The sequence below is a fragment of the Halichoerus grypus genome, chromosome 2 (genome assembly GCF_964656455.1).
Source record: "Halichoerus grypus chromosome 2, mHalGry1.hap1.1, whole genome shotgun sequence".
Taxonomy (NCBI): domain Eukaryota; kingdom Metazoa; phylum Chordata; class Mammalia; order Carnivora; family Phocidae; genus Halichoerus; species Halichoerus grypus.
Genome location: NC_135713.1, coordinates 86,560,837 through 86,588,661, shown reverse-complemented (window position 1 = coordinate 86,588,661; position 27,825 = coordinate 86,560,837). Strand labels below are relative to the sequence as shown.

The following is a 27,825-nucleotide window of genomic DNA, read 5'->3' as shown; positions in this document are numbered from 1 at the left end:
AATATTTTTAAATGTACTCGAGTCTGTTTTATTATTTATTTCACCATAAACATTTGCTGTAAGTAACTTGGACAAGTTCTTAAAACACCCATATGTGATCCCACTGCCTAACGATAAGGATTGTTAATACTCTGGTAGTGATCGTACCGTGTTGCCTGACTTTGTCAATATTGAACAAACTTCTTGCCTGGAAACGTAACTATTTTATTATTCTTAATTATTATGTCATCATGTAGCTATTAAGTACTCTTCTACTCAACATTTAGATGGCTGCCAACTTATCACTGTTAATAAATACTGCTATAACAAATATCTATATATATTTCCTTTCAAAATTGCCCAGTTATTTCCTTAAACTAATTTGGAGGAAAATTCCTAAATAAGATTTTTTGCTTCCCAGAGCCTTGCCAAAACTCAGTGAGTATTATTTTGTTTAATTTTTGCCAGCCTGCTAGGCATGTTTTTTTGATTTTTCGTGTGTTTCTTTGGAATTGATTGATGAGGTCTTTGTCATCTTTTATTTATTGACTTTAAAAGAGCTTGTGTTAATACTGAACATTTTCTGTTTTACAACATAGCACATTTTTAAATAGGCTTAATATTTTAGTATGAAGAGCAGTTTATAGTATAGTATGGCTTAGCTTTTGAATTATCTGAATAGTGAGGCAGGTTGTGAGAAATACGTATTCCTGTTGCAGTCTTTAGCATACCGTATTTTAATTACTTATATTTTCTGCTGGATTCTAACCTCTGGGTTGGGCCCATGTTTATTTTTGAATGAATTACAGCTGACCCTTGACACACAGGTTCAAACTGCATGGGTCCACTTACTCATGGTTTTTACACTGTTGTAAATGTATTTTCTCCTATGATTTTAATAATTTCTTTTCTCTAGCATACTCTATTGTAATAATACAGAATAGAATACATGTAACATACAAAATATGTGTCAATCGACTGTTTATGTTATCAGTAAGGCTTCTGGTCAACAGTAGGTTATCAGTAATGTTTTTGGGGAGTCAAGTTATTTATGGATTTTCAACCACTCATGGTTGGTGCTCTGGGTTTTCTTTTCATCCAGAATTTCTTACTCTTTCATGAAAATATTCCAGTTCTTCGGTATAGCTGTCTGCTTTTATTAGAAGGAAAATTTATATGATTAAATTAATTCTTGTGAACATGTATTACTACTGATGGACATAATTAGATTTATAAGAATCCTTGCTACATATGTGGTGGTTATTGGTGTTTGTTTTTGATGCATATGGTAAATGTTTTGTTTTTATACTTTTAGGAGCCGTATATGGAAGGTGTCAATCCATTTATCAAAAGTAACAAACACCGTATGATCATGTTTTTAGATGAACTTGGGGTATGTATATAATTTTTCAAGTACTTTGAGACCTAAATTTAATATAGCTGAGAGTTAGCTCATTTAAGCAACAACTCAGATTTTTATCCAGAACTTTAAAACAAAACAAACGGGCACCTGGGTGGCTCAGGTGGTTAAGCCTCCTTGACTCTTGATCTCAGACTCGTGAATTCAGGCCCCGCACTGGGCTCAACTTAAGAAAAAAAAAAAAATGCCTATTTTTGTCTACCTTCATAAACAAATTGATTATAAACATTTATTCTTACGCTAAATGGTTTATACCAAGTACTCACTATTGTGGCTTTTGTACTTCTCGTGTTATTTTTTAGTTTCTGTCTTGTTTTTCATTATCCTTTTAGCTGTTCCATCTCCTTACTGTGATATTCTGTTGCTGCTTTTACTTAGCTGCTAGTGTATGGGACTTGAAACAAGGTAGATGACCCAGATCTGACCAGGTTAAATAAGTAAATGGACTAGAGAGTGTTCTTGGGGCTTTACTAGGAATAAAATACACGGATTTAGTATTATACTTCATTCAGTGGGACTACCGAGGTCTTATTTGGGCCTTTACAAATAAATTGTGATTATAAAATTAATAGAAATTGTATATATAAATAAATTCCCTAAGATCCTGTATTTCTTAGTAAAGTTGAATTTTCTTGCTGTAGATTTACAGATAATGGATCAATTTAAAATATATTAGTAATTCAGTTCATATATAAAAACAAAGGTTTATCAAAAAGGTTATCAGTTTAGCCAGGTGTATGGCATTAGGGAATGCTAAGGTAGGAGACTGAGGTGCCCATGTTCTGCCTTAACGTATTCAGGATCCAGTTAAAACCACAACCACACCAGTGTGCAGTGAAACTAACCAGCACTTCCTGAGGGCCCCTACTTTGCTACCTCAGGGATAAAAACCATTGTGAAAGAAGTTATTTACAACATAGGTCCATACTTAGAATAAAAGTGAGAAATACAGGGGCAAATGCTAGATGTTCATGTTTCTTATATATGAACTCAGGGACGTTTAGGAGATAAAAATATTTACTACCAAAAAAACACAGTTGGGTCAGCGATTGAAAAAAATTTTTCTATAGTATTATTTAAAGAACTGTGAAAATCATCCAATATTTAAAGCTACCGAGCTTTAACTTAAGCTATTATTTCTAGGTTTTTAGATTCTTCAGATTCATGGTTAGGACTCCATTTATTTTCCATAGTCACGGCTATCTACAGTCGAGCTTTCTTATCACTTTCCTAGTTATGCTTCGCAATGTAGTCTTTTAAACTGCTTAGAATTCCCGGTATTCTACTACTCTTCCTGCCTCTTCATGTTCTTGTATTCCTTTACCACCTGTATAAATCAAATCCTTCTTTCAAGACTCGCTTCAAATATCTCCTTCAGAAGGGCTTTGATGAGCACTAAACCTAAGTATCCTCTGCATATCTTTGATATCTGTGTTGCTATGATCAGTTTACCTCTGTCTTCTAGAGAGATTACAAGTTCTCTGAAGGCAACTACTATAGTCTTTTACCTCTATAATCCTTCATTCACTGAATGAATGGATAACTGAATTAACAAGAATGAACTATATTTCAGGTGTTTGTTCATGCCATAGAAAACTGAGTGTTTTGCAGGTTTTAGGAATGTACAGCAAATTAATTCTCACCATTAGGGAGAAGAGTAGATTTATTCAAGACTACCAGCAATCTGAGTCCATGCTGAATTTTATTCTGAGGCTCAAACTAATATTAGTGTTTACTGCTAATAAAGTACGAAGTTTATTTAATGAACCTTACCTGAAGATACCATAATTAACACTGATCATTTCCACACATTACCAAGTGTTTTGGACATAGTCCACAGATAATTATAAGCCTGACAGGTTCTCCTCACATTTCCATAGTGTAACTTTTATGTATACTGATAAATTTGGACAAACTATAGCAGCTAAATAATGAAACTGCATCTGAGAGAGTGGAAGAATTTTAAGTTTAGCTTGCATTTAATCCAGATTAGCAGTTACACTGTTTTGTTTTTTATTTTTTTGGTCTATGTGCCAGATCAAAAAAACCCAAAACTCTTAAGAATTTAGGAAGCCCACTTATTTAGAGTAACAGTAATACTGTACAGTATTCTGACATGCTTTGTTAGAAAATTGGAACCTGGATTTGATGTGAATACTGAGGTCACAGAACCTTTGTTTTACCAGAAATAAATAGCACTGAATGATACATAGCATCTTAGACTCTTAAGAGAAATTTAAGAGAACATTATGCTAAGAATTCTGTTTGCTATAAGCAATTAGGATATTTTCAGAAGTGACTATAAAGATTGTATTTCTAAATGCGGTTTTATTCTCTTGAAGAATGTACCTGAACTTCCGGACACTACAGAGCATTCTAGAACTGACCTGTCCCGTGATTTAGCAGCACTGCATGAGATTTGTGTGGCCCATTCAGATGAACTGCGAACGCTCAGCAATGAACGTGGTGCGCAGCAGGTAGGTTTTTGCCAGCCTTCATTAACAGTGATGTTTGATTAGCACTTAAGCAGAATGTCAGCATGAGAGTCTGAGAGGTAACTAGCTGAATTATGGTCAACAGTGTTATTTTATCAGTTATATTTTTAAGAATCTGAATCCTCCTCCCCAAAGATCTCAGCAGAGAAATAATGGACCCAGACTAAAATTATGTATGTTTGACACTGCACACTGAAAAAACGGTGGTGTTACACACTTCAGTGATGTGTGAAAATGGCAACTGAATTATGAAGTCGTAGTGATGTGGCTTATCTGACGTACGCAGCGCATGGCCAAGTGACTTGCAAACTCCAGATTCAGAGATTCTGGAGTGTGGCCTTGAAAACTGTCATTTCTGATAAGCTTCTCCTGAATACTGTCACTGTACTGGCCAAGCACGTGGCAAGGGCCTTGTAGAAGAGATGAAAATTAAAGCATTGTGTTTATGGATTCTGAGTTTTCTTCAACCAGAGATTCTAAAACCCTCAAGTTTAGATAACCTTCTGGCTCATTAAGGTTCCAATCAATCAGTCACTTTAGCAGCTTAGGCAGAGTATGTGCCACTGGCCTACTTACATGTCCATGGTATATGTAATGCCTTCCAGCTACACTGGGACTGAGTTTGTTATGATTTGCCTTAAATTAAAAATAAAATTCTTATTGGAGAATTTGGCCTAATTAATTTTAGGCCCAGTGTAGTTCTATTTCTTCCATGATACTTGATAGTGTTCACTGGGCTGCAAGCTGATTGCTCTTCCGTGATCTTACGGGGCTATAAGTAGATATGAAAATGGCAAATAAATGAAATTCTATTTAGTGTACAAAAATTGTATCTTTACCAAAAATGCTGAGTCAAGGACTGAATAGAAACGTTCACAATTTTATGCTTTGAGTAGAATGGTTAGTATTATTTTATGAATTCCTTTGAATTGATGTGGCTTTTTACAAAATCCAGGGTTCCTGAAATTTCTGACCAAACTCATTCATTTATTAACTATTTTCATAACTGTTTTTCCTTGTTTAGCATGTACTGAAAAAGCTTCTGGCTATAACAGAACTGCTTCAACAAAAACAAAACCAGTATACAAAAACTAACGATGTCAGGTAGCAGCCTTCGCCCAGGTGTCCTGCTTGGATTCAGCATGCACAACACGGTAATTCATATCAGTATAATGTCTCCTTTGCTCTTGCCAAAAAAATAGCACACCTTTCCACATTCCAGTGATGTGTGAGCTATGCAAACAAAATCCAAGATTCTGCTGGTGAGTAAATGTGCCAGCAGCTTTGTAAGCTATCTGTGCAGGAAATTTGCACTTTTTCCACATATGGAATCAATCTTTACCAACTTCTGACTGAGCCTTGGTGTACAGATCACCTTTCACACAACAAAATGCTAGGACTGACTAAACCTTGAACTTGGAAAGTATATTTTCAATACATCCAATTGCCAAAGTTTTGCTGTCTTGGAAAAAGAACTATGGAATCAACTGACAAGAAAAAGGATTCTGTTGACAATTGAGTATAACTGGATTGCTGACTGTAACTTCCTCCTGATTAGGAATACGACCGTTTGACTGTTAAATGACTATTTGTATTTACAGTTTCCAGAGTCTGCCACTATAATAGGAACAATCTTTGCTGTATACTTTTTAAAAATACTGTGCTATTTCTCTTGCTGGAACTGTTGAAAGAAAATATATAGAATGGATCTATTGCTCATCAGCTTTATTTTTTAAACATACCACTTATTTTGTTGGAATTGTCAAAGACTGTATTTAGATCTCATGATGCTTCGTTAAATGTTTACAACAGTAAATAGTATGAATTCAATAAATATTATTGGTCGTTGTACTGATCAATGCATGTTACCCATTCTGTAGATTACCAATTTATTTTATGTCTAAAAATATCTGGAATGCTTTTGTTGAAAGTACTCATTTCCAAATTGATTTTTTTACACAGATATCCATCTTTGAACTTCTGACTACTTGTTCTATCTGCTGCATATTTAGTTTGTATAGTTTTATTTGCTTCTGTATATGTATTTTTGTGAGGTATTCACAAGGGTTTAAGTTAAAATAAAGCCAAGGGATATCTTGAATAATTGATTACTTCTGTCTAAATACAGCTAAGCCTTCAATTTCATTATTTTCCTCCTCCTTGGGCGGGGGGGGGGGGGCAGTTCAAATTTAGTGCCAGAGAGAGAAGGCATACAAAAAAGTACATGGCAGAAAAGCATTTTCTATAGTAAAAAAATTTTTTTCTAAAGGCCTAGATTCTAAGAGCAACACTTCACTTAATAAATACTTTAAAATACAGGAAAAAAAAACAATCAAGTATTTAGAAGATTGATGCATAGCAAAGTTTTAAGCTATTAGAGACTGTTACTTCTGTGGAGACAGGTGAACAGTGATGTTCAACAGCCAAACACCCAATCTGCTCTCCTGTGCTTTCCCTTGGTGTCAGTTCCCATTACTTTACTTTTCCCTCACTCCTGTTTTATAGCTGGACTACTAGGCAGTAGCCCATTTGGGTTACAGGATAAAGGATAGAGTGGAAGGGATATGGACCAGTGACATCTCCAAAAACATTTCAACACTATCCAAAGAGGTCCAAATTCTAGTGCTAGGCAACTTAATCCTCCCCCACTAATCACCCCTCAGTCTTCAGCCAGACTGACCTATCATCATCCACCATTCCCCAGGCTGAAATTTCCTCTTCTGCCTTTTATATTTTAATGCCGTTTTTCTCTCTTAAGCTGGAATAGGAAATGTGTCATTTGCCTTTGTACTCATTGCAGTAACATGAAATAAGACCTCAAACTTTTTTTAATGGGGCTGGTTAGGAGACTTTTCAGAAATAAATGTGGACCTTGCTCTGATACCAAATCTTAGGGACTTAAAAGAGAAACAAGATAAATTATGAACACTCTGCAATGCTGTCTAGAGGCTAGCAGCATTGCTACTTAACTTGGACTGCACTGGAAGATTGTCAACTTTGGCTTCTTCCAGTCGTTTGTAAAATCATACTTCATGAATTTCATTCCTCATTCCACAATGAGAAGGAACTAAATCAAAAACTTCAAACCTGAAACGTAAAGAATTATTAGAATATACATATAGTACATACTGCCCTCATACTGAGATGGAATTAAAATGGTACCTACATTCTAATGCTAAGTGCAGCCTGGGATGCACTGACACTGAGAACAGCTGTGTATCCATCAAACTCAGATTTACAGGGCTACTGAGTTTCTCAGAATTCCTGCAACCCAGTTTTCTAGAAAAAATTAGACATTCATAATTTGGTTCCAACTTAGAAACCGAATAAGATCACAATTAAATATCTGAACAAATGCTATTAATATGTAACACTTCTTATTGAACACTTAGTATATGCAAGCACTAGTCGCATTAATCCAGGGAAAAGTAGGCATTATTTTCCTTATTTGCACCTTGGGAAATTGGCAGAGAGCTTTAGAACTTGACCAGAGTCACAAAGTGAAATAGACAGCCAAGATCCATACCCAAGTGTTTTAGTACCATAGTCCGCAGTTACATTTTACATCAACTCACTTCAATTTGAATTAAATTTCTTGAACATATTTGGTAAGTTCTTAACTGTAACACCGATTTATATGGATTCACCTGAGTAATGTGTTTTGAACAGAATATACAATTTTTGACTATCTGCCGACCTATAGTAACTTAATCTTTTTATCTAGAGCGCTATTCAAGACTGCGTGTTTATTTGATTTCTTCTTTAGAATTTATTTGGTAATGTTTTCATGTAACTGAGGACAAATACTAATTATGATTACCCTGGGTAACTAGCTTTCAGTTTCACTTGAAGCACTTAACAGGTGAAGTGCATTTGGTAGTTCAGTAGTTACATACAATAAAGCTAAGTAAGTATATCACGATGACATTTGAGAAGGCATTTAAAAAGGTTTCTAGAGGGCAAAAAACTAGCATGTTTAAAACTGATTACTCGGTTTTATTGTTTTGTGGCCTTTTTTCCTAAAAAAAAAAAAAAAAAAAAGGTTTGCTGCTTTTGTTTAAAATATACACAAATTTCTACTACTGTAGAAAGACTGATTTGATACTAGTCATGATGGGGCAAAACTAAACCAGGTGCTATTCTGGCTCCTTTCAGATGTTTTATTTCACATAAAGCTATCCTGAAAGGAAAAAAAAAAACAAAAATTTAAATAAATCGAAAAGTTTAATATATTTGATGCTTTCACGTTATTTCATTTTTCAATAAAGTTAAATGCCAGATCTGCTTCATCCTTCTGTTGATTAGTTAGCATTGGAAAGTCAATTTCAAATGGTTAGAGAGAATCTACCAGGTCATCGTCAGTCCATTCTTCCTAAGAAGGGAAAAAAACGTAGTAAGAATAACAATATACTGAAGCATAACAGCACTGTTTACCTCACCTTTCTGGAAAATTTTCTCCTTTTACTCTGATTACAGGAAGGTAATAAACCAGGAAAATCTGTAATAGTTCAATCTTAACAGTAATATGGCTTGGTCTCACAAGACTACACCAATTGACAGGAGTAAAGGTTACAATTGTGACCTTACTTTATATCTGACATGTAAGGTACAATATTTTTGAAAAGGGTAAGAGAAGAATCCTTGGAGAGTCAAAAACAGAGCAGAAATTTAGCATGTTATAACCGTAGGAAGGATTCTTCATCAATTAACTATCATACCGCTTCAGTACAGGGTAAGACAAGACATAACAACAAGACAATATACATAAAAGAAAAACGCAAAAAACAAAAATGAAGGCTTCAAAGCCCACACTTCTGTAATGCTTGCATTCTGGAAAAATTAAATCTTAACAGTATAGTCAGACCATTCTACAAGAAGAATAAATTAAAATTTACCTTTGGAGAACATACCTCTTCATGTTTGGGTTTCTTTGAGACATAATCATCATCTTCATAGCCTTTCCTCTTCTTCCTGTAATTGAGCAGCCATCAATAAGTAATCTAAAACTGGCAAGAGAAACTATAAAATAAGGTGCAGTAGATGGAAAGAGATGAATTATGGAGAGGAAGACATTCTCTTTCAAATTAATCTTTACGTTCAATGCAATTCTAACTAAAATCCTAATAAAATTTCTCACGGAACCTGTCAAGTATAACTGATGTGCAAGACTGCAAAAAGAGCAAAAAGAATCTGAAAGAATAAAGTATGGGGCCCTGTCCCTTGTCAGTTATCATCAAAACACTATGATATAAAAGATAAAGTAATTTAAAGTGTGTTATTATCAAGAATTAATTGCATCAATGATCAGGGCAGATAGGCAAAAAACAATGATGTATATATAGGAATTTAATCTACAATGAATGTGTAACAGGAAAATTATGAATTTTTAAAAAACGGGTAGATAACAGATTTTATTTGAAAAAAGTTAGTATTATGAGATGTGTACCTCACAATTCACAAATAATTTTAAATGTTTTAATTGCTGAACACAAAGCAAAATAAAGATTAAGGGTAAGAGAAGGTATTCAAATGTAGAAGCATAAAACAGAACACAAATCTCCTGGATACCATAAAGGTGAAAGATACCATAAAGGTGAAAGAAACAAGAAAACAGCTGTAGGATATATAGGAAAAGACAAGTATATAAAATATATAAAGAACTACAAATCAGGACAGTAACACCAAAAACTGCACAAAGGTTGTAAGCAGGCAATACAGAAGAAGAAATACAAATGCCTGTTAAACTGGAAACATCAATGCCTCATAGTAACAGGGGAAATACAAATTAAAATACAATAATAATGTGATAAATGTTTTCTCACCCAGACTGGCAGGAGTTACAGACTGATACCATAAAAGCTGTACAATTAGTATGAAAGCATTAATAAAGAGAAAAAACAACTTACTTCATACATACATACACACATGCAGAGAAAAGACTGGCAACTGTAAACCAACTAGATATTACCTCTGAGGTCACAGCTGAATTTGGGTTTTGGTCAAAGAGAACTTTGGTTTACCTTTACTGACTTTAGTAATGACAATATAGTTAATTGTTTGTGTAACGAAAAAGAAAGATAAAGGAATTTTAAAGACTGAGAAATTATTTTGTCCTAAAGTAGTGCCTGTCAGCGTGGTCCACGGACCAGCCATGAACCATTTTCAGTTTGCAATAAGGTAAAGTACAGAAACAGACTGTGTTTAGAAAATTTTAGAGCAATTCCATCGATTAATTTTCTGACTACTGAAATCTAATAAAATTTCAGCTTATATTTTGTCTATTTCATTCTAGTAATTTGTTATTTATTGCATTTTATCCTGGATAAAAAAAAAAAAAGTCCTTTTTAGACCGTCTGAAAAGCCCCTCCCAAGTACTCACAGAGATGCAGTATTTCCTTGACATAGTACAAAAAGCACATAGAAACTTAGATGGAATAAGAGATACTCCGGCAATTAGGAATTTTGGATTATGGTCCATTCAGTTACCTAGCTAGAAGGGTAGATTACCAGTTCAATGGTCTGATCCAGAGGGTGATAAATTTCTTTATATGGTCAAATCGTAAATATTTTACACCTCATAGGCCATACAGTCCGTTTGTGTCACAACTACCTAACTCCTGCTGCAGCGTGAAAAGAGCCACAGAGAGCATGCAAAGTAACTGGTATGTCTCTGTTTCAGCACAAGTTCTGTCTTTCTAAAACAAACATACAAAAAAAATAAAGTAGTTCACATTTGGCCTGTGGGCCAGAGTTTGCCAACCTTTGGTCTAAGCACATTTCAAAATCAATGTGAAGAGAATATAATTAATATAATTAGTGCTGCAATACTCTGATTTATTCAAGTCGACATTTCTTTACTTCTATCACTCTCATTTCTGTGAGTTACCACTGAAACCCACGAGTGAGATCTACCAATTTTAAGTTCTATGCTAAGCCATGCTTTGCAACGATAGCTAGTATAAAGTAGTCGCACATTTTGCATGTTTCATAAATCCTTGGATATTCTCCTACTGCGACTGTGTGGTTGGGACTTTGAGCCATGTGTACCTGGATCTGAAGGCCATGGAACAACACTGTTCTGGTTTCTCAGACATTATGCAGTACAGTATACTCACCAATTACAGAGATCAGAAACATCTCAGATGCATCTTAAATGTAAGATGGCAGTGCTAACTCCCACTAAATATTAACAAATACGGTAGAACTTTTGAATCAGAATGTATTCCACAGAAAAGAGAAAACAATAGTTTTCCCATTCTTATTACCTGCCCAGACCCCCAACTTTAAACTCCTAAAAGATAAGGTTTGAGTGGATCCTTCAATTTGCAAAGCATAAAGAACCCGAATTCTGTGATTTCCACATTCAGCCTAGAAAGCAGTAAGAGACATTATAGGTGTTCCTTATAGCTGCCAAGAAAATATCTAACAACATATTTTCCTACTTGTTCTGTCTTCAATTTAAAGTTTATCCCTGAAAGAAAACAGGCCAACTTTCCCTGCTCTAGTGAACAGAAGTAAATCTGAAACAGTATACTTGTTCTCTCAGACAAGATAACAGACCTGTAAAGAACCCAGACATTAAAAGGGCAAGAAGAGGTTCAGAGATTTCCTAAAAAGACTCTAGAGGTCCCATGAGGAGTAATGGGACAGGGCCCGCAAGCCAAAGAACACATCAGTCATACGAGAAGAACTGTATATGAAAGCCAAACTGTTACCTCATGTTTAATCCTGTTAGAAGCGTCCACTCAGTTAAAAACAATCCAGCTTAATGGGTAAGTCATTTTTCCCCACAAAAGCAAACATTTACCAATTAAGTGATTTAAGGACGAGCTAGCCTCAGTAACAATTATATCCATCCTTGAATAACACTCCCATCTACTTACGTAATTACGTTAAGAGCAAGCTCAGCAGAGTGACATCTCTCCAACTTCTGTTTCAGAACAGCAACTTCTTCAGATCTGGGTGGCTCATATTTTTTTACCAAGTTTCTCATACCTATGTGGAGATAAAAAAGATTTATCCTAGTTATCCTAGACAATAAAAAGTCCTGTTCCCATAAGGGAGCTGAGTATATCCCCATCTTATTATGGGAACAATAAACAAAACTCTTGAAATGTGATTATTACCAGGATTTGCAGTGTTCTGCATTAAAACCCAATGAATACCATACCTCAAGTAATTATAGCTCTGTTGCTTAGCCCATATCATATACAGCATAAAAAGAAGCATGTTCTACAATCTAGTCAGTATTTTTTCCAAATCCCACCATGGTCACTTTTTCAGGTTTAAGGCTTTAAAAATCCATGATTTAGTGAACATGCTTTGTTGTCTGCCAACTGTATTTATAACATTCTGTACTACAGATAGTGGCCCAAAGACTGTACTTCTTATTTACAAAGGAAACCATTATTACACGACATGTAATAAAGGGAGATGCTTAGTAAAAATGTGTCAATGATCCTTTGCTTCAACAAAATGCAGAACCTATACAATAAAGCATCACCAAGAAAACAAAAATATTCTCTTTAGGCTAAAAGTAAACTACTGTGTCAGTGACTTTACAATTGCAAACATGTCCTCTACCCTGGTCTGTTTATGTTATTCAACTACAATAAACCAAAGAATATAAATCTCAAGAATTTTTAGGGGAATGGTGAGAGATCCAGGCCTTATTAGCCAGCCACATGTGCCAAATAGGTGGGGCTTGCTGGCTTGTAAAGCAGTGTTTTCAACTGAATTAATACTTGTGGCTTAATATCTTCGTTCCAAAAAATGATGAATAAGGTACCTTAATATTGTTAAAGCTCTGAGTGTTTAGTGAAGAGCTTTTCTTACTTCATGTTACAACAAGTGGAATAAAATAAAGGAACTGAGAAGAAATCAAAAACTGCTAACTGTACAATGAGCACAGTGGGTTATCTTTAAAGCTCCTTTTACCTACTAAATTCCATGATCCTAACTACTGTCTCTGGCCAAATCAGTTAGCTTTGGAAGTGCGCCCTCTAGTGGTTGAACTGAAGACCTACACTTTTATAATTCCTAAATCACAAATCCATCACTGGCAACTGAAGGAAGCCCTCAAAATCATCTCACAAGCAGAGAATCAAGAAATGATATTTACATGCCCTGAAGCATCTTACCTTCTGAAACATAAAACATATAAAAAGTACCCTCATTTACTACCCTTATCCAAGATCATGATTTTTAATCTATTTTATTGGTTTACCCAGTATTTCAACTACATATTTAGTTAACAAGGACAAGTAGCACAAAAAGTTTGGGGGACAAACACAATTGACTTTTAATCCTAAAACTTAGTAGCCATGAGCCTTCAGTGACACACAGGCAAGAATGAAGAAAGGAGAGGGGTGGGTAATCTCAAACTCAACCATTAAGACAGGGTTTCTCAACACTGGCACTGCTGACAGTTTGGGCTGAAAAATTCTTTGTTGTGAGGGGCTATATTTGTTTTCTGAGTCAGCTATTAAAAATTACTCTAAATTCAGTAAGGCTTGAAACAACAGAAATGGATTCTCCTCTCTCAGTTCTGGAGCCCCGAAATAAATCAGTTTCACTGGGCCATTATCAAAATGTCAGCAGAGCCCCGTTCCCTCTGGAAGTTCTAGGGGAAAATCCATTCCTTCCCCGTTCCAGCCTCTTGTGGCTGCCAGCATCCCTTGGCTTGTGGCCATATCACTCCAATTTTCAAGGTTTGCATCTTCAAATCTTCCCCTGTGCTCTGTCTTCACATTGCCTTCTCTGTGTCAAACCTCCCTCTGCCTTTCTTTAATAAAGACTCCTGTGATGCGTTTATGCCCTACCTGGATATCCAGGATACAGTCCCCATCTCAAGATCTTCAACTTTAACATATCTGCAAAGACTTTCTAAGGTAACGTTCATGGTTTCCAGGGATTGGGACGTGGGTATCTTTGGGGAGCCATTTTTCAGCCTATCAAGAGGCTACACTGAATTATAAGATGTTTAGGAGCATTCTTACTAGATGCCGGTAGTAGCCAATCCCCCCCCGCCCCCGCCAAGTTCTAATAGCCAAAGTGTCCCAGACATTGCAAAATCACACTCGGTGGAGAACCGCGGCTTTTGTAATATCAACATGACTAGCAAATAACGTGTATTAACTAATTATAGCTGATTACAAAAAAACCTCCACATTTAAGTATTATCTTTACTTTGGTTCCCTTTAGATCTTTTCCTGTGCCTGTCATATATCTGTGTACACTTCAAAAGGACTCTGTTTTAAATCTTAACTCTTTCTGAATCTATTTTCACTTTCCTAGTAAGTTCTCTATGTGTACAAACTACTTCCTTTCATGAGCGCTCTACTTGTTCTCCACCAACGAATGTATCCTTCATGCCTCCATGATCCATTAATTCAATGAAAGTAAATCTAAACAACAATCTATATATCTCAAGTTAAATTTCAAGATGATATTTAGAAAGTAGCTTTGTAATAGAAGAACATTTTATAAAGTATCCTGTTTTACTTACTTTTCATTATATCTAGTAACTGTGACAAGCAAGTTCTGTTCTCTTTCAGCATCAGACTTTCTGACAAATAACTGGTAAAGAAAGGAAAAAAGTTTTAATCTACTGAACACATATAGCATCTTTGAGAAATATGACATCATAAATTAGTTTCCCCCATGTTCATTTCATCAAGGGCAATTTTAAAATTAATTTACTTTAAAAGTATCAAATAACAATACTTTGAACGCCACAAAACTAAATATAACTATTACAGTCTTAAGGATTTAATACAACTTAATTTAAAAGATATTTAATGTTCAAATTAATTTGCCAGAGGGAAAATGGTTATGAATTAACATTTAAAGTTTTGATTATTACTACTGTTAAGTGTTTAACATAAACTCTATGAATCTTTGTTTTACAATCTGAGCAATTTGAGCAATTGAACAATTTGAGCAATCTGAGTCACAGGCACAGACAAGTCATGATCTTGTAACTTGCCCAAAGTCATATAAAGCTAGGAAGTAGCAGAGCTGGAACACGGTACTAGTAAGGATTCTCTCTCCCCTTAATATCAAGTTCAACTACAGGCGCTCCTCTTGGGACTAATAGGTATTCAAACCAGTTAAGAACATCCTCATGCTTTGCAAATCTATTAAATCATATTTACATAGAGTCCAAATCAAAAGTGTTACTACTTTTCCATAAATGGATATAAAGCCTAATTATCTGTTTTTCTCAGAACCAATGATAGCAGCATAAAAATAATTTCTATACTTAAATATTTTGGCTACTCTGAAGTTTATATATAATAGATAAAAGCCCAAGTGAACAGACTGTGAAGGCATAAGTAATCTTTCAAACACAAGTGCAAAAAAATTATTAATTTCTCTGAAAAACGGCAAAATGAATAAATGGTGAAGTACAGTTACAACAATAGACGATTTTTTAGGGAATTCTGTTGCTATCTTTTCAACTTTCCAGATTATTTAAATGATACGTAAGTTTTGATAACTAAGTTTGATGTTACAACTTCATCATCTATGATGGGAATTAATTTTAGATATAAAAATCAACAACTCCCTTAACAATTAATACATTTCTGGTTATCAGTAATTCAAAATAACTATTAGTCTTTTCCTTTCCTTTTTCTCCCTAGAACCCCTCACACTTTTGGCATCTTCTTTTGTCTCTTTTTATTCTTTCTTTCTTTTCCACTTCCTAACATTAAGAGTGATACATTTGGTTCTAAGAGTTAGCTGACCAGATTCTACTTCTACAAGCCTTTAAGTTAGCAACTCCATCTCCATCCTGAATTAGAATTTTAATATTTTGATTAAAAAAAAAATCCATAAGCAAGCAGGAATATTTAAGAAGTCAAACTAGGAGATGAAAAATAAATCTCGAAATCCAGTAAAAAAGAAGACAACTCAGAACTAACAAAAGAACGTCCTATGAGTATTAACCTAAAGGATCATCCAGAATATAACAGTACAAGGGCTTTCCCTTTCTGAAACCAGCAATGAATGTAAAGGTAATTCCAATGTGTCTGCAAAGTTTGCAAAGTATATCAGAGGTTAAGAATGATTTACAAATACTTCCTCAAAGGAAAAAAAAAAGCCCAACTCTTTATAGTCCCCGGGAAATTCAAAAGTGTATTTAATTTGCCATGAGCCCAAGTTACCACAATTTCAGTTTCGGCTATCTGAAATTATAACTACACTTCCAAGATGACATAAACTTCATCCCTCTCCATTTACATAAGAAGAATCTCACCACTGGGGAATTTGCATATACGCTGCATCAGATCTGATGCTTCAACAGATTAATCAAACATTTGGCTATCTGAATTGTGGAAAAGAGGCTTTCTTCTCTTAGAGAATGGAACCTGCACCCCTAAACTCCATAGATCTCAACAATCTGCTGGCTATCTTTCCTAACTGGAACAAGGATTGAGAGCTTTGTTCATTCTGACAGTACAGTGCATGGCACAGAGAAGGCACTTGATAAGTTCTGCTTAGTAAAATAAATGGAGGTACAGATCACTTTGGGATTAGATGTATATATTTATGTACATTTGGTGAGCTGTGTCTGTGAAGAAGAGGCATACCATAAATTAAACATAAGCCCACAATCCCTAATCTTGCATTTGTTTTGAAATTCATAAATTGTTCATGTTTTGGAAAAGGAACCTAGGGAAAGTACCATGAAATGTGCAACAGTCCAGTGATGTCTGGGGAAGTAGCCTGTGACCAGTTACATTCATATTTCTGTAAGGAAACATATAAACACTCTGATTAAGCTGAATAAAAACTAAATCACATCTGTTCATGTTTGCTAAGCACCATTATCATGGATTTTGAAATTATGGATGAGGGGATTACAAACATGGAGAAAGTTTAAGTTCAGAAAATTTTATCATCTTTCTCTAGGAATAAGATCAGGCAGAACTTCAAAGGTCATAGAGAAATTATTATAAAAATTTACAAAATCTAATTTGCTACTAGCCTGTGCTTGAGTTACAAATCAGTATGAAAATAATGTTTAATCTGTGCACAAGATATTGCACCAAAGAATCAAGTAAACTTAATTCCGGTAAAGGGCTTATCGCAAAGCCTGGTTCTCACTGTGCATTTATGCATCAGCTATAGGTGTCTACAACTTGAATGCAATTCATTTGGACACTCCCTAAACCATTATTCATTCAGTAGATCTTTACTGAATTCCACATGCCATACCTGCTCCACAGCAGGAGAATGATAAGCCAGGCAGACATATTTGCTGTGCGCATGTTACTTACCAGTTCACGAAACTTCTACATTCACTCTCTACAGACAACTCTATCAGTCTTTTGAGGATCACCTGATTTACTTCTACTTTAGTCATAAAATGGATCCTCTCAGCTCAAAGACACTCAATTTTTAAAGATTTCTTTAAAAGCTGACGGGGCACCTGGGTGGCTCAGTCAGTTAAGCGTCTGCCTTCAGCTCAGGTCATGATCTCAGGGTCCTGGGATCGAGCTCTGCACTGGGCTCCCTGCTCAGCGGGCAGTCTGCTTCTCCCTCCCTCTCCCCCTCCCCCCCTACTCCTGCACTCTCGCTCTTTCTCAAATAAATAAAATCTTAAAAAAAATATATAAAAGGTCATTTCATTCCTTCTCTCAGTCGCCCTCACCAACCCCCTTCCAACCACAGTACGTATAAAGGACTATAGTCACAAATGAATCTCACTTAAAAACTCAATCTCTGTTGAATCACAGATCTGTACCTCTGAGACAAATAATACATCATGTGTTAAAAAAAAAAAAAAAAGACAGCAGGAGGGGAAGAATGAAGGGGGGAAATCAGAGGGGGAGATGAACCATGAGAGATGATGGACTCTGAAAAACAAACAGGGTTCTAGAGGGGAGGGGGGTGGGTGGATGGGTTAGACTGTGGTGGGTATTAAAGAGGGCACGTTCTGCATGGAGCACTGGGTGTCACACGCAAACAATGAATCATGGAACACTACATCAAAAACTAATGATGTAATGTATGGTGATTAACATAACATAATAATAATAAAAAAAAAAACCCAAAAAACTCAGTCTCCAGGAAGGGATAAACTGAGTCTGATCAAAGTTAAAACACAGATTAATACCTTTCCATAGTAATTCCTGCTCGAGATGCACTAGATAAAATGGCAGTCAGGGCAATTTGGGAAGGTGTGTATAAAAGGTAAGCATCCGTCAATGCAATTCTATTAAGAAAGTCATCAGCTGTTTTCCTCAACATCTCTGGATTCTCCATCATGGGATAGCGAGTCTAGAAAGAAAGTTTACAAATGTTATCACTTCTGAGAGTTAATGCAGTAATAACAGTTTAAAAATATCTGTATTAACAAGAAAATGCTTAACACAGGATTCTTAAAAATAACACCCCAGGGGTGCCTGGGTGTCTCTCTTGGTTAAGCACCACCTCCTTTAGATTTGAAATTCCTGCTACTTAAAGTTTACTTTTGGGAAGAAATAAATGGAAATGGATCTTGGTTTGATTACAGAATTATTTTTAGAATATGCCCAAGAAATATGGATGAGCCCATATTCCTTGAAAACTCTTCTTATACTAAACTCTAGATCCTAAACCCTCAGATCTATTTCAGATATCCACATTCATGTCCCAAGGCACTAAGAAATCTCTTCTATACTCTAAACAAAATACTCTGAGTCAACTGTACAGTCACACCCATGTCTTATTATCCTGAAATACCTGACCTCCGATATGACAAATTGAGACATTCCACTCTGACCAAGGTACTCCTTTCCCCCAGTATATTTGCTCAATTACTTCACAGCTGCTCCCCGATTTCCTCCTCAGAACCTTTGGTCCCTTATCCCCTTATCCCTCTACTTGCTCCTACTCACCAATGTCCGCTGATCCTCATTTCCCTCCAGAATTCCCTGCCCCCATATGCTGACAACATATTTCAGACAAAACTTTAACAATGGCTGAAATCAAGCAATCTTCTGCTTTGTAACTATATCCACGTTTCTGGGTGCTGCAACAGAAAACAATACCACCAAGAGATCTGGTACTATTACTATAAATTCAAGTTCACTGACCTCAGGAGGGCTCTCAACAATGCCTAGCTATGATAATATTCCATAGAAAATTTGTTCTCCCATTTTTTAGTGACCATGTTTAACATTTTCCACCTGTCTCAATGTCTCTGATAATTTTCAGAAACTCCATCGCTCTTTGTAAATGATCCCTGCTTTTAACAAAGAAAGACACTCCATTTCCTGTCAGCACCAATCCCTAGGCATAATACTGTCCTCAACCCATGCTTTCCTCCTTCTTCCCTCTGTTCAAAGAGCTACTTATTCTCTCAAGGCCAATTCTTCTACTTTGCTTTGAATCCCATGCCAGTCCCTTCCACCTTACTCCAAAGAGAAACTTGAGCTACTTATTTTTCACTTCTTCCTTTAAGCTTTCTCTCATTACTAGCGCTCCACATCAGTTTCTTCCACAAAGCAAAACACAAAAGCCATCTCTCTCATCTATTTCTAGGAGATCCCCCATCTTCTCAATCATCTTTTTCCACTTCAAAATCAAGCTGTTTAATCCAGGTTATAAATACTTGTTTTCTCACCTTCTCACCTGTATTCCCCAACGGGCTCCAATCCGCTTTCTTCCTCCACACTCAATGGAGACTAATTTCACAAAAATCACAAATGACTCTTCTGGCACTAAATCTAGCAAACATTATCCTTTTGCTTTTACTTTGCCTGAATTCTGAACAGCATTAGAGAGCGACCTGTGCTCATCTTCTAAAAGTATTCTACTTCACTTCTCCAGAAAGTCCTATCTCTCTGGATATTCTTCAGTCTCCTTAATAGCTTCTTATATTTCTCTAACTACCCTTTATTTATTTATTGAAAATAATTTATTTTTTAGAGTGAGTGAGCCTGAGAGCAAGGGCGGGGCAGAGGTGGAGGGAGAGGGAGAGAATCTCGAGCAGACTCCATTCTCGCAGAGCAACGTGCAGCTCAATCTCACGACCCTGAGATCATGACCTGATCCGAAACCAAGAGGTGGACACTTAACCGAATGAGCCACCCAGGCACCCTTCTCTAACTACCTTTTAAATGGTCCTTTCGGCCAATCCACTTTAAATTTTCCAGGAGCAACAATACTCAAATCTATACCTATAGCTTCGCCATCTTCACGTACCTCCACACACACCTGATGTCTTGCAGGAATTGGAAATTCATTATGTCCCAAACCAGATTCAACAAACCCCACCCCTCCACCATCAACAAATCTGTGCTATGCCTGTGTTTCCTCTATCAGGGAGTGAACCACCATTACCTATATGCTTAGGCCAGAAACCTGGGGGTTCCTCCTCTGTTCTCCATCTCTATATGAAATGAATCCTCAAGCTCTAGTGATTCTGACTAGTATCTCATAAGTCCAGGAAGCTCTCTCTGTACTCACAGCCACTGTTAAGTCAAACCAACCACCATCTTTTGCCTGGACTACTCTTAACAGCATCTTACTGGTATCCTTTCATCCATTTTAATCTATTCTCCATATTATGCCTGACACACACGTATGTGCAATAAACAGCTGACGCAGACTGATGCAAGAGCTTGCCAACAGGATTTTTTTTTTAAACTGCAAACCAAACTATGCCACTGCCCAGACTTAAGCCTTCCGCTGGTTTCCCACTGCTCTATTCAAAATCCTTAGTATCACCTCCACAGTCTAGATTCCACCTTCCACTCCGGTAGCACTCCGCGGCAGTCCTCCCCCTCTATCTCTAAGCTCTATTTAGGTTCTTTAGTGCACCATGGTTTCTTGAATTTGGACCCTTGACCAAAGAAGTCTCTCTGATTGCAATGTTCTTCTACTACCTAATTCCTACTCTTGCTCTGAATTTCACTCTAAATGACCCTTTCTCACAACTGTCTTAACTTCCTCTCAATCTGCCATCCTGTTCTAAAGTATTCTAATATCTTTCCTTCTGTAACACTTAGCACACTGGATATATGATTACCTTTCCCATTAGACTGTAAGACCTATGAGAGTTGAGGCTGTTCTTGTCTTAATCCTCAAGCACAATGTTTTGGTATAGGATACGTACCCAAATTTTGCCACTCAACCGAGACGAATGAACCAGTTTTTGACTTCCATTTTGACTTCACTCACACTATCCAAGTCCCCTTTCAGGGCCCAAACAAAACAACTTAAGTTGCTTTTGTCAATGCTTATTTCCTTATATTTTTGATGCCTACATATTGATTCAAGTTCACAATGCACTAAAAAATAGAAATCACTTAGCAATCTTCTAGTTAAAAACAAGAATTTATGTGGTTCTTTAAATCAAATCCATGACAGTATACTAACTTCAGAGTTAGAAGAGTTAACTTAAATTTTCAAAAGCATTACTCTAAACTGACAATGGTCCTCATTACAGTTCTTGGACAAGTATTTGCAGATCTACTAAATGAGAAGCTCTGGAACTGCAGCCCCACAGTCTTGAGCTAACAAACCTTCCAGGTGGCACTGCAGTTTGAGAACTATAGCACTAGAGATCCAAGCTAAACTCAGGTTTTAGATGAGCTTATGTTGTAACAATTAGAATGATTACAAGTTATAATAAAATTTTGATTTTTTTCTGGTTAAAAGACTATAGCAAAGGTAAATCCTACTAGTTTATTTTTTATATCAAAAAGATTACCTTTAAATCAATGAGAAAGCCCTCAAACGGTCTATAAGGATTGTGGACAATAAGGTGGAAATTAAGTTGCTGTATAAGAAGTAGTTCATATTCCAAAATCTGTTCAAGTGCCTTTTCTTGTCCAAGAGGACTCTCCCGCAGATTTCCAACGAACTGTGGACTAGATACATTGAATTCATCTACTTTGCAGGCCAAAAATGCGCAAGTGAGCCTAGAGGAAAAAAATAAAGGGACGGGAATGGGATCTGTACATACTTTAAGAAATAACTGAGTATTTTATTGCTAAAAATAAGTTCTAAAAATGCCTAATATTCTAAGTGACTATGCTAGACTTTGCAGGAAATTTATTTAAAAAAAAGTTTTCTGTTCAAACTTTTTACCCATTAGAAAACTATAATTAGGATGAACTGTATAATCTTTTTTTTTTTTTTTAAAGATTTTATTTATTTATCTGACAGAGAGAGACACAGCGAGAGAGGGAACACAAGCAGGGGGAGTGGGAGAGGGAGAAGCAGGCTTCCCGCGGAGCAGGGAGCCCGATGCGGGGCTCGATCCCAGGACCCTGGGATCATGACCTGAGCCGAAGGCAGACGCTTAACCGACTGAGCCACCCAGGTGCCCCTGAACTGTATAATCTTGCCACAGCATTCAACCATTATTGACTTAATGGTAGTTTCATATAGTTCAACATAAATATCTAGAAAAATAACTGAAGAATAAGAGTACTTTGAGAATTATGAAATGTAGATGGAAGAACACAACCGTATACATAGATATACCTGGGAAGAAAGGATGGGAAGCAGGGGAAGAAAGGCAGGTTAAAGAACACTGTGGAAGGCCATCAGTGAAGTCTCTGAAGGCATTTCAATAGAGATTATTACCTCAGTAACCTATGAAACTCTCATGCCTACTACTATAAATTTCAGAGTGAGAATCTAGAAATAAAGTTACCACAAAAATCAAGATTGGAAGTAACAAGGGCCTGACCTAGACTGGTAGAAAAGAAAATGAAAAAGAGAGAAAATAAACAGGGACAATGTGATTGACAGCAGGCTCTTTAATGAGTCTCATACTAGCTTCATCTTTATTTTTAATGGACCTTTGTTCATTTGAAATGAATCTGGAGCTACAAGACTTGTAAACCGACTGAACAGAAGGAGAGGAGGTACCACAAATGATTCTCGGAGCAACAAAGAGAAGATATGTGCCACTAACAGAAAGACATATTAAGGAAGTTAGTTCGAGAAAAACAGAATTTGAATATGGGTAAGTTGAAATTCAGATGCCATCAGTATTACAGGGAGGGAATAGATCTATAAGGAGTATAAGGACAGTATAAGTTCATAACAGAATGCAACTCTAGATTACCCTTTATTAGGAAGTCATTTTTATCCACACAAATAAAGGTTTTCTTAAATGAAAATCAATATATTAGAATTATACTCACATTATTATCCGGGGGTGATATTCCATTACTGAGTTATTAAGATAAAAACGCTTGAAATACATACAAGCTGTGCCCTAAGATTAAAAATACATTATCAGAATCTATTCACACACATTAAATTTTGTTAAAAATATTTTTTTTAAACTTACTTATGCAAAGGTTTGTTTTAAAAAAGTTACCCATACAAAATACCAAAACTTCTTAATTCTTCTTTAATCAAATAAATTGTGATGAATTACTATGGAAATGTCACAGCCAAAAGACCCTTTGTTGTCCTTCCTCGCCCACCCTCGTTACCCTTCCTATGGTCACTGACTTAATTTTAAAAAGTTTATGTGTGTTTATTTTAGACTTCAGAGTAACAAACACCAACTAGATTAGAAAAAATCAAGGAGAAACATACAAATATTCACAGCTGAACCAGTCAATCTTGTGAAAACACTGACAGAATTAACACAGTTGGGGCAATAAGCCTTCTCTCTAAATCCACTTTGGATCTGTGTGATAGAACCATGATCATGTTGCCAAACTAAACAGTAGATCTGACTGTATCCCATGAGCCAGACTCTGCCAAGCACCAAGCTATCATCTTTTTTTAATCCTTACAACAGCTTAGTGAAGTACTGCTATCACCACTTTACAGGGAAGGAAACTATCAGTGAGGTTAACTGTCTTATTTGGGGTCACACATATAAGAAGGAACAGGGATGGATTCAACTAAGACCTGCCTGTACTTTTAACCACCATGTCATTAGGCTAGAACCAACAAAATAGACGTTTATCTATTTTAGGATAGAAAGATGTTTCCTTTTATTTTTAAAAAGTTTAGCTTTGTCATTTTATGTGAAACAAAACAAAAACACTTCATCAGTTATAAATAAGACAAATTCCACAAAGAAGTTCATGCAAGAATTCAGTTTCTTCATCTGAAAAAAACTGTATTATAGTTCTTTTATCAGAAAAACACAGAACCAAATCTGGAGACAGAAACTAATTAAGTCCATCTAAAATTCTTCCTAAATCTTTCATCTCTCAGATGAAGGTCAGGTAAACAAACAAACAAAAAACCCCACTATGAGTATTTTTGAACTTGGTATTTTCAATATACTTCAATTTTTTTCAGCTTTAAAAATGGAGATTATTTCCTAGGGAGTTATTCTCTATTGTGTCGTAAGTTATTCACTCTGTATAACTTTAAAAGTTAAGACAGACTTTCACTTAAGACAGACTTTCATAATTAATCTTCACAGCAAACCTGTGAGATAATTATGAAAAAATGTTTTATAATCCTCTTTTATCTTTCAGCTTTTCAACCTCAGTTTATGTTCAACAAACAAGAATACATACTAAAGCAACAATGGCAAGGGCAGTGCATGTAAGTCCTTACAGCCACAAAATTCAAACTACCGGTTTGTCCTCACCATTGCCACACCACAGAAAACACACCCACAGAAATGAAGTCCTCAGAACCATACATCTGAAACAACCACAAGACAATTTTTTACCCAAAGATAAATCTCCAGCTTCTCCTAATCAAGGTTTAAAAACTTCCTATGGCAGGAGTTTTAGCTGGGGTGTCTGATTACAACTGATGAATGAAGGACTTATTTCAAACGTGTCTGTCAGACTTGACAAGGCACTAGTATATGTTCTCCTCCCGGTTCTATTGCTCATTAGTTGAGAAACCAGAGAGAAAGTAATCTTTTCTTTCTCTATAAAATGAGGATGTCATGACCTGTCTAGCAGATCTCAAAATTCTTTTGACAATGAAATGAGAATGAAAACACTTTGTAAGAAATGATACAGGAATTCCTAAGTTAAGGAATTTATCAAAAAATATAAAACTTGACAAAAACTTGAGTACATAAATTTCCCTAAAGTGGATAGAGAACTGAGTTACACATGTTGTGATTTCAGAAGTCAGCTAAAGGACATCATACTTTATCACTATCATAACTTACCACAACAGACCTTGGCATTGCTGGCTTAAACACCGAACAGAATTCTAATAACCTCTTCTCATAGTATTTGCAAAGCATCATTTCTTCATGAGGCTCAAGAAAGACTGGATCATTTGGAAGAACCTTTAGATCAAAAGTTACAACAAAAGTTCAATGAAATGAATAATCTTAAAATACTTTTCTCTGTCCAGATTAAGTTTAGTTTGTATCTCCAACCAAAGGGAAATATACCATACGTCATTTTTCTCTTTATAGAGCTGCTATTACACAAAATAGTTTTAGTGAAATATTTGATAAACTAAAACTATACCATCATTTCACAATTTCTCAGAATGTCAGCTGGACATGTGCTTCATTAGGGTAAAAAGAATCATGACAGAGGGTGTGCATATGCTCACAAGTTTGATGTCAATTATAAACCAAAAAGAAGATACACACTGTCATTGTTTGGAAAGCTTTCAACATCCCTTTCTCAGTCATTAAGTCACACAGGTTGAGGTAAAAATCACAAGTGTCTTAAGGATGATTATGACCCTTAAAATATTCCCTCCCATTTGTCTTTATAAACTCTCCACAGAATACACTAGATGGTTAATAATACAACAGTTTTAAAACAGATATCTACTAAGCAGCGTTATTGGATTAATTACGACTACCAAAAAAAGGTATGCTGAAATCCTAACCCCCAGTACCTCAGAATGTGACCTCATCTGGAAATAGAGTCTCTACAAATGTAATTAGTTAAGATTAGGTCATACTGGAGTACAGTGGGTTCGTAATCCAATATGACTGGTATCCTTATAACAAGAACATGGGAAGATACAAACACAGAGAGAACACTATGTAAAGATGGAGGCAGAAGCGAAGGAACACCTAGGGTTACCAGAAGCTGAAAGAGGAAAAGATTCTCCCCTAAAAACTGCAGAGAGCATACTCTGACAACAACTTTATCCCAGACTTCCGGCCTCCAGAATTGTGAAACAGTAAATTTCTGTTGTTTTAAACCACCCAGCTTGTGTTAATTTTTTTTATGTTAGCCCAAGGAAACTAATACTAATACAAACTAATTTTATAGAGACAGCACGGCATTATGATTTAGAACAGAAATGAGTTCAAAATCCTGGCTCTGCCACTTACCAGCAATGCAGTCCTGAAAAGTTATTCAACCACTCATCAGTTTCCTCAGCAGTAAAGCAAGGATAATAACAGCATCTACCTCATGGCATAGTTGTGAGGATCAAATGGGCTACCACTTACTAAATGCTCAGAATAGTGCCTGGTACCCAGCACAATCCGTACTACTTTGTGCGGCACAAAAATGAGGCAGTATGAAACAGACGTGAGTTAAATGTAAAAAGTAAAGTAGCTCAGTACCAATAGGTCTGAAACATGGAATACTTGCTAGAGGAAAGCTTGTACTAGAATGGGTGGTGGAACTTGTGAAAGTAGAGTAAACCGGTGGGAGCTAGAACAGAAAGAACTTGGCTGGCAGGATCAAAGTCTAAACCATCTTCAGTCAATTGGTTTGTACTGATGGTCTCCTGTTTCCCTGCCTCCACCCTGCCCCCTCCGATCCATTCACCACCAAGTCTTCTGAGGTCTCTTTCTAAAACAGAAACTGAAAGGCTACTTTCCCATTTAAAATCTTTCAAACGTTCCCCATCTCCTCATTATAAGCTCAAACTCCTTACTTCCGCTTAGAAGTTCCTGGCCTATACCTTCTCCGGCCTTTCAAGCACCTGTATTGAGCTTCTGCCACACGATCCGGAGCATTCCACGGAGCCGCCCTGCAACCCTAAAACTTGTGACCTCTTTGCACCTGTGGCTCTGTCGGCCTGGAACGTCCCTTCCCCATCTTCTCTCAATCAACTACTGGGAAAAGCCTTCCCCGACATATCCCATATCCTCTTGACTAATAAAAAGCTCTGGTCCCGCACTACGGTAGCATCCTACAAAGTCTTTTCTTCGCCATGTTACTGATTACTCCTCTGCCACTCGACTACGTTAACGGCGTTGTCGGTCTCCGTACCCACTACACCTGGCAAAGTGCTCGCCTGTTTATTACATAAAACGCCCCGCGCTCCGCAGAGGCACGGGCAGCGGAGATGAAGGCGTGCGGAAGCTCCAGGGAAGGCAGGACAGACAAGGGGGATGGGCAGCAGCTGCTCAAGAGTTTAGAGGCCGGGACAGGGAATCGGCCGCCAGGCTCACCTTCCCGTTGGCCACCGCTTTGCATTTGAATTTGCGGTTGGCGTCGGCCCGCAGTCGTGCCAGCTGCTCCTCACTGGCGAAAGTCCAGTGCCGCTTCTGGCTACTGTTGTGGTACATGGCGAAATCCCAAAGCAGGCCCCGGGAGTCTGGAGAAAAAGACCCCAAACGCCACAACACCGCGAAGGGAAAAAAAATCACCTAAAGCACAAACGCCAGCCCGCGGAAACCGAGAGCGTCCGTTCGGCCGGCGCGGGCGAGTTGACGTTAAGATCATGTGATATTTCCGTCCGCGGTCGCGTTTCCGGAGCGGACTAAGAGGAGAACATCCCGTGGGTCCGTCCCGCCGGCGCCCGACACGCAAGTGGGCGGAGCTAGGGCCTAGCTTCACAGAAAGGAGGAGCGTATGCGTAGGCTCCACCCCTTCCCGACAACATTTAAAGGAGAAGCGCCAGGCAGGGTCGTCCGAAAGGGACGGAAGGTGAGGTTCGTGGAAGCGGACATGGGCAGTTTACATGGAGTAACCTGAAGTGGGCAAAGGACCTGGGAAGTTGTCAACTTTTAAGTAGACTGTTCAGAGTACGCCTCACTGAAAAGGTGACATTTGA

General features: G+C 36.9%; 2 protein-coding genes across 4 annotated transcripts in view; one reads left to right on the top strand and one right to left on the bottom strand.

Annotated features, from left to right (window-relative positions):
- The window catches only part of RASA1 (RAS p21 protein activator 1), a 107,093-nt gene extending 101,095 nt beyond the window's left edge, over positions 1–5,998 (top strand). Inside the window, exons 23-26 of one of the 2 annotated variants that reach the window (XM_078067082.1) lie at positions 1,295–1,372; positions 3,742–3,876; positions 4,919–5,048; positions 5,857–5,998. In XM_078067082.1, coding sequence (XP_077923208.1) covers positions 1,295–1,372; positions 3,742–3,876; positions 4,919–5,002 — 297 coding nt within the window. In that variant the 3' untranslated portion in view covers positions 5,003–5,048; positions 5,857–5,998. Of the gene's footprint in view, positions 1–1,294; positions 1,373–3,741; positions 3,877–4,918 lie in introns of both variants that reach the window. The other variant, XM_036072390.2, reaches the window with a different exon arrangement.
- A 2,101-nt stretch (positions 5,999–8,099) lies between these two features.
- On the bottom strand, positions 8,100–27,578 carry CCNH (cyclin H). 2 transcript variants are annotated; one of them, XM_036072393.2, is made up of 9 exons: positions 27,221–27,578; positions 25,010–25,132; positions 23,049–23,122; positions 21,602–21,812; positions 18,020–18,183; positions 14,402–14,472; positions 11,778–11,889; positions 8,790–8,865; positions 8,100–8,266 (listed from the first exon to the last, which is right to left on the bottom strand). In XM_036072393.2, exons 1-9 carry the CDS (start codon positions 27,335–27,337, stop codon positions 8,228–8,230), a joined length of 987 nt encoding a protein of 328 aa, XP_035928286.1. In that variant the 5' UTR covers positions 27,338–27,578; the 3' UTR covers positions 8,100–8,227. The 2 variants fall into 2 exon arrangements, with proteins under 2 accessions (XP_035928286.1, XP_035928287.1); XM_036072394.2 differs by having other exon boundaries at positions 8,805–8,865.
- Positions 27,579–27,825: the final 247 nt, after the last annotated feature.

Bases quoted from the DNA above. Each gene is read 5' to 3' on its own strand.
- CCNH (XM_036072393.2), bottom strand. From the start codon at position 27,337: ATGTACCACAACAGTAGCCAGAAGCGGCACTGGACTTTCGCCAGTGAG. The intron at 25,133-27,220 runs GTGAGCCTGGCG...TTTGATCTAAAG, and splicing joins AAGCGGTGGCCAACGGGAAG to GTTCTTCCAAATGATCCAGT. The intron at 8,267-8,789 runs GTAAATTTTAAT...TTCCCTTCTTAG, and splicing joins AAGAGGTATGTTCTCCAAAG to GAAGAATGGACTGACGATGA.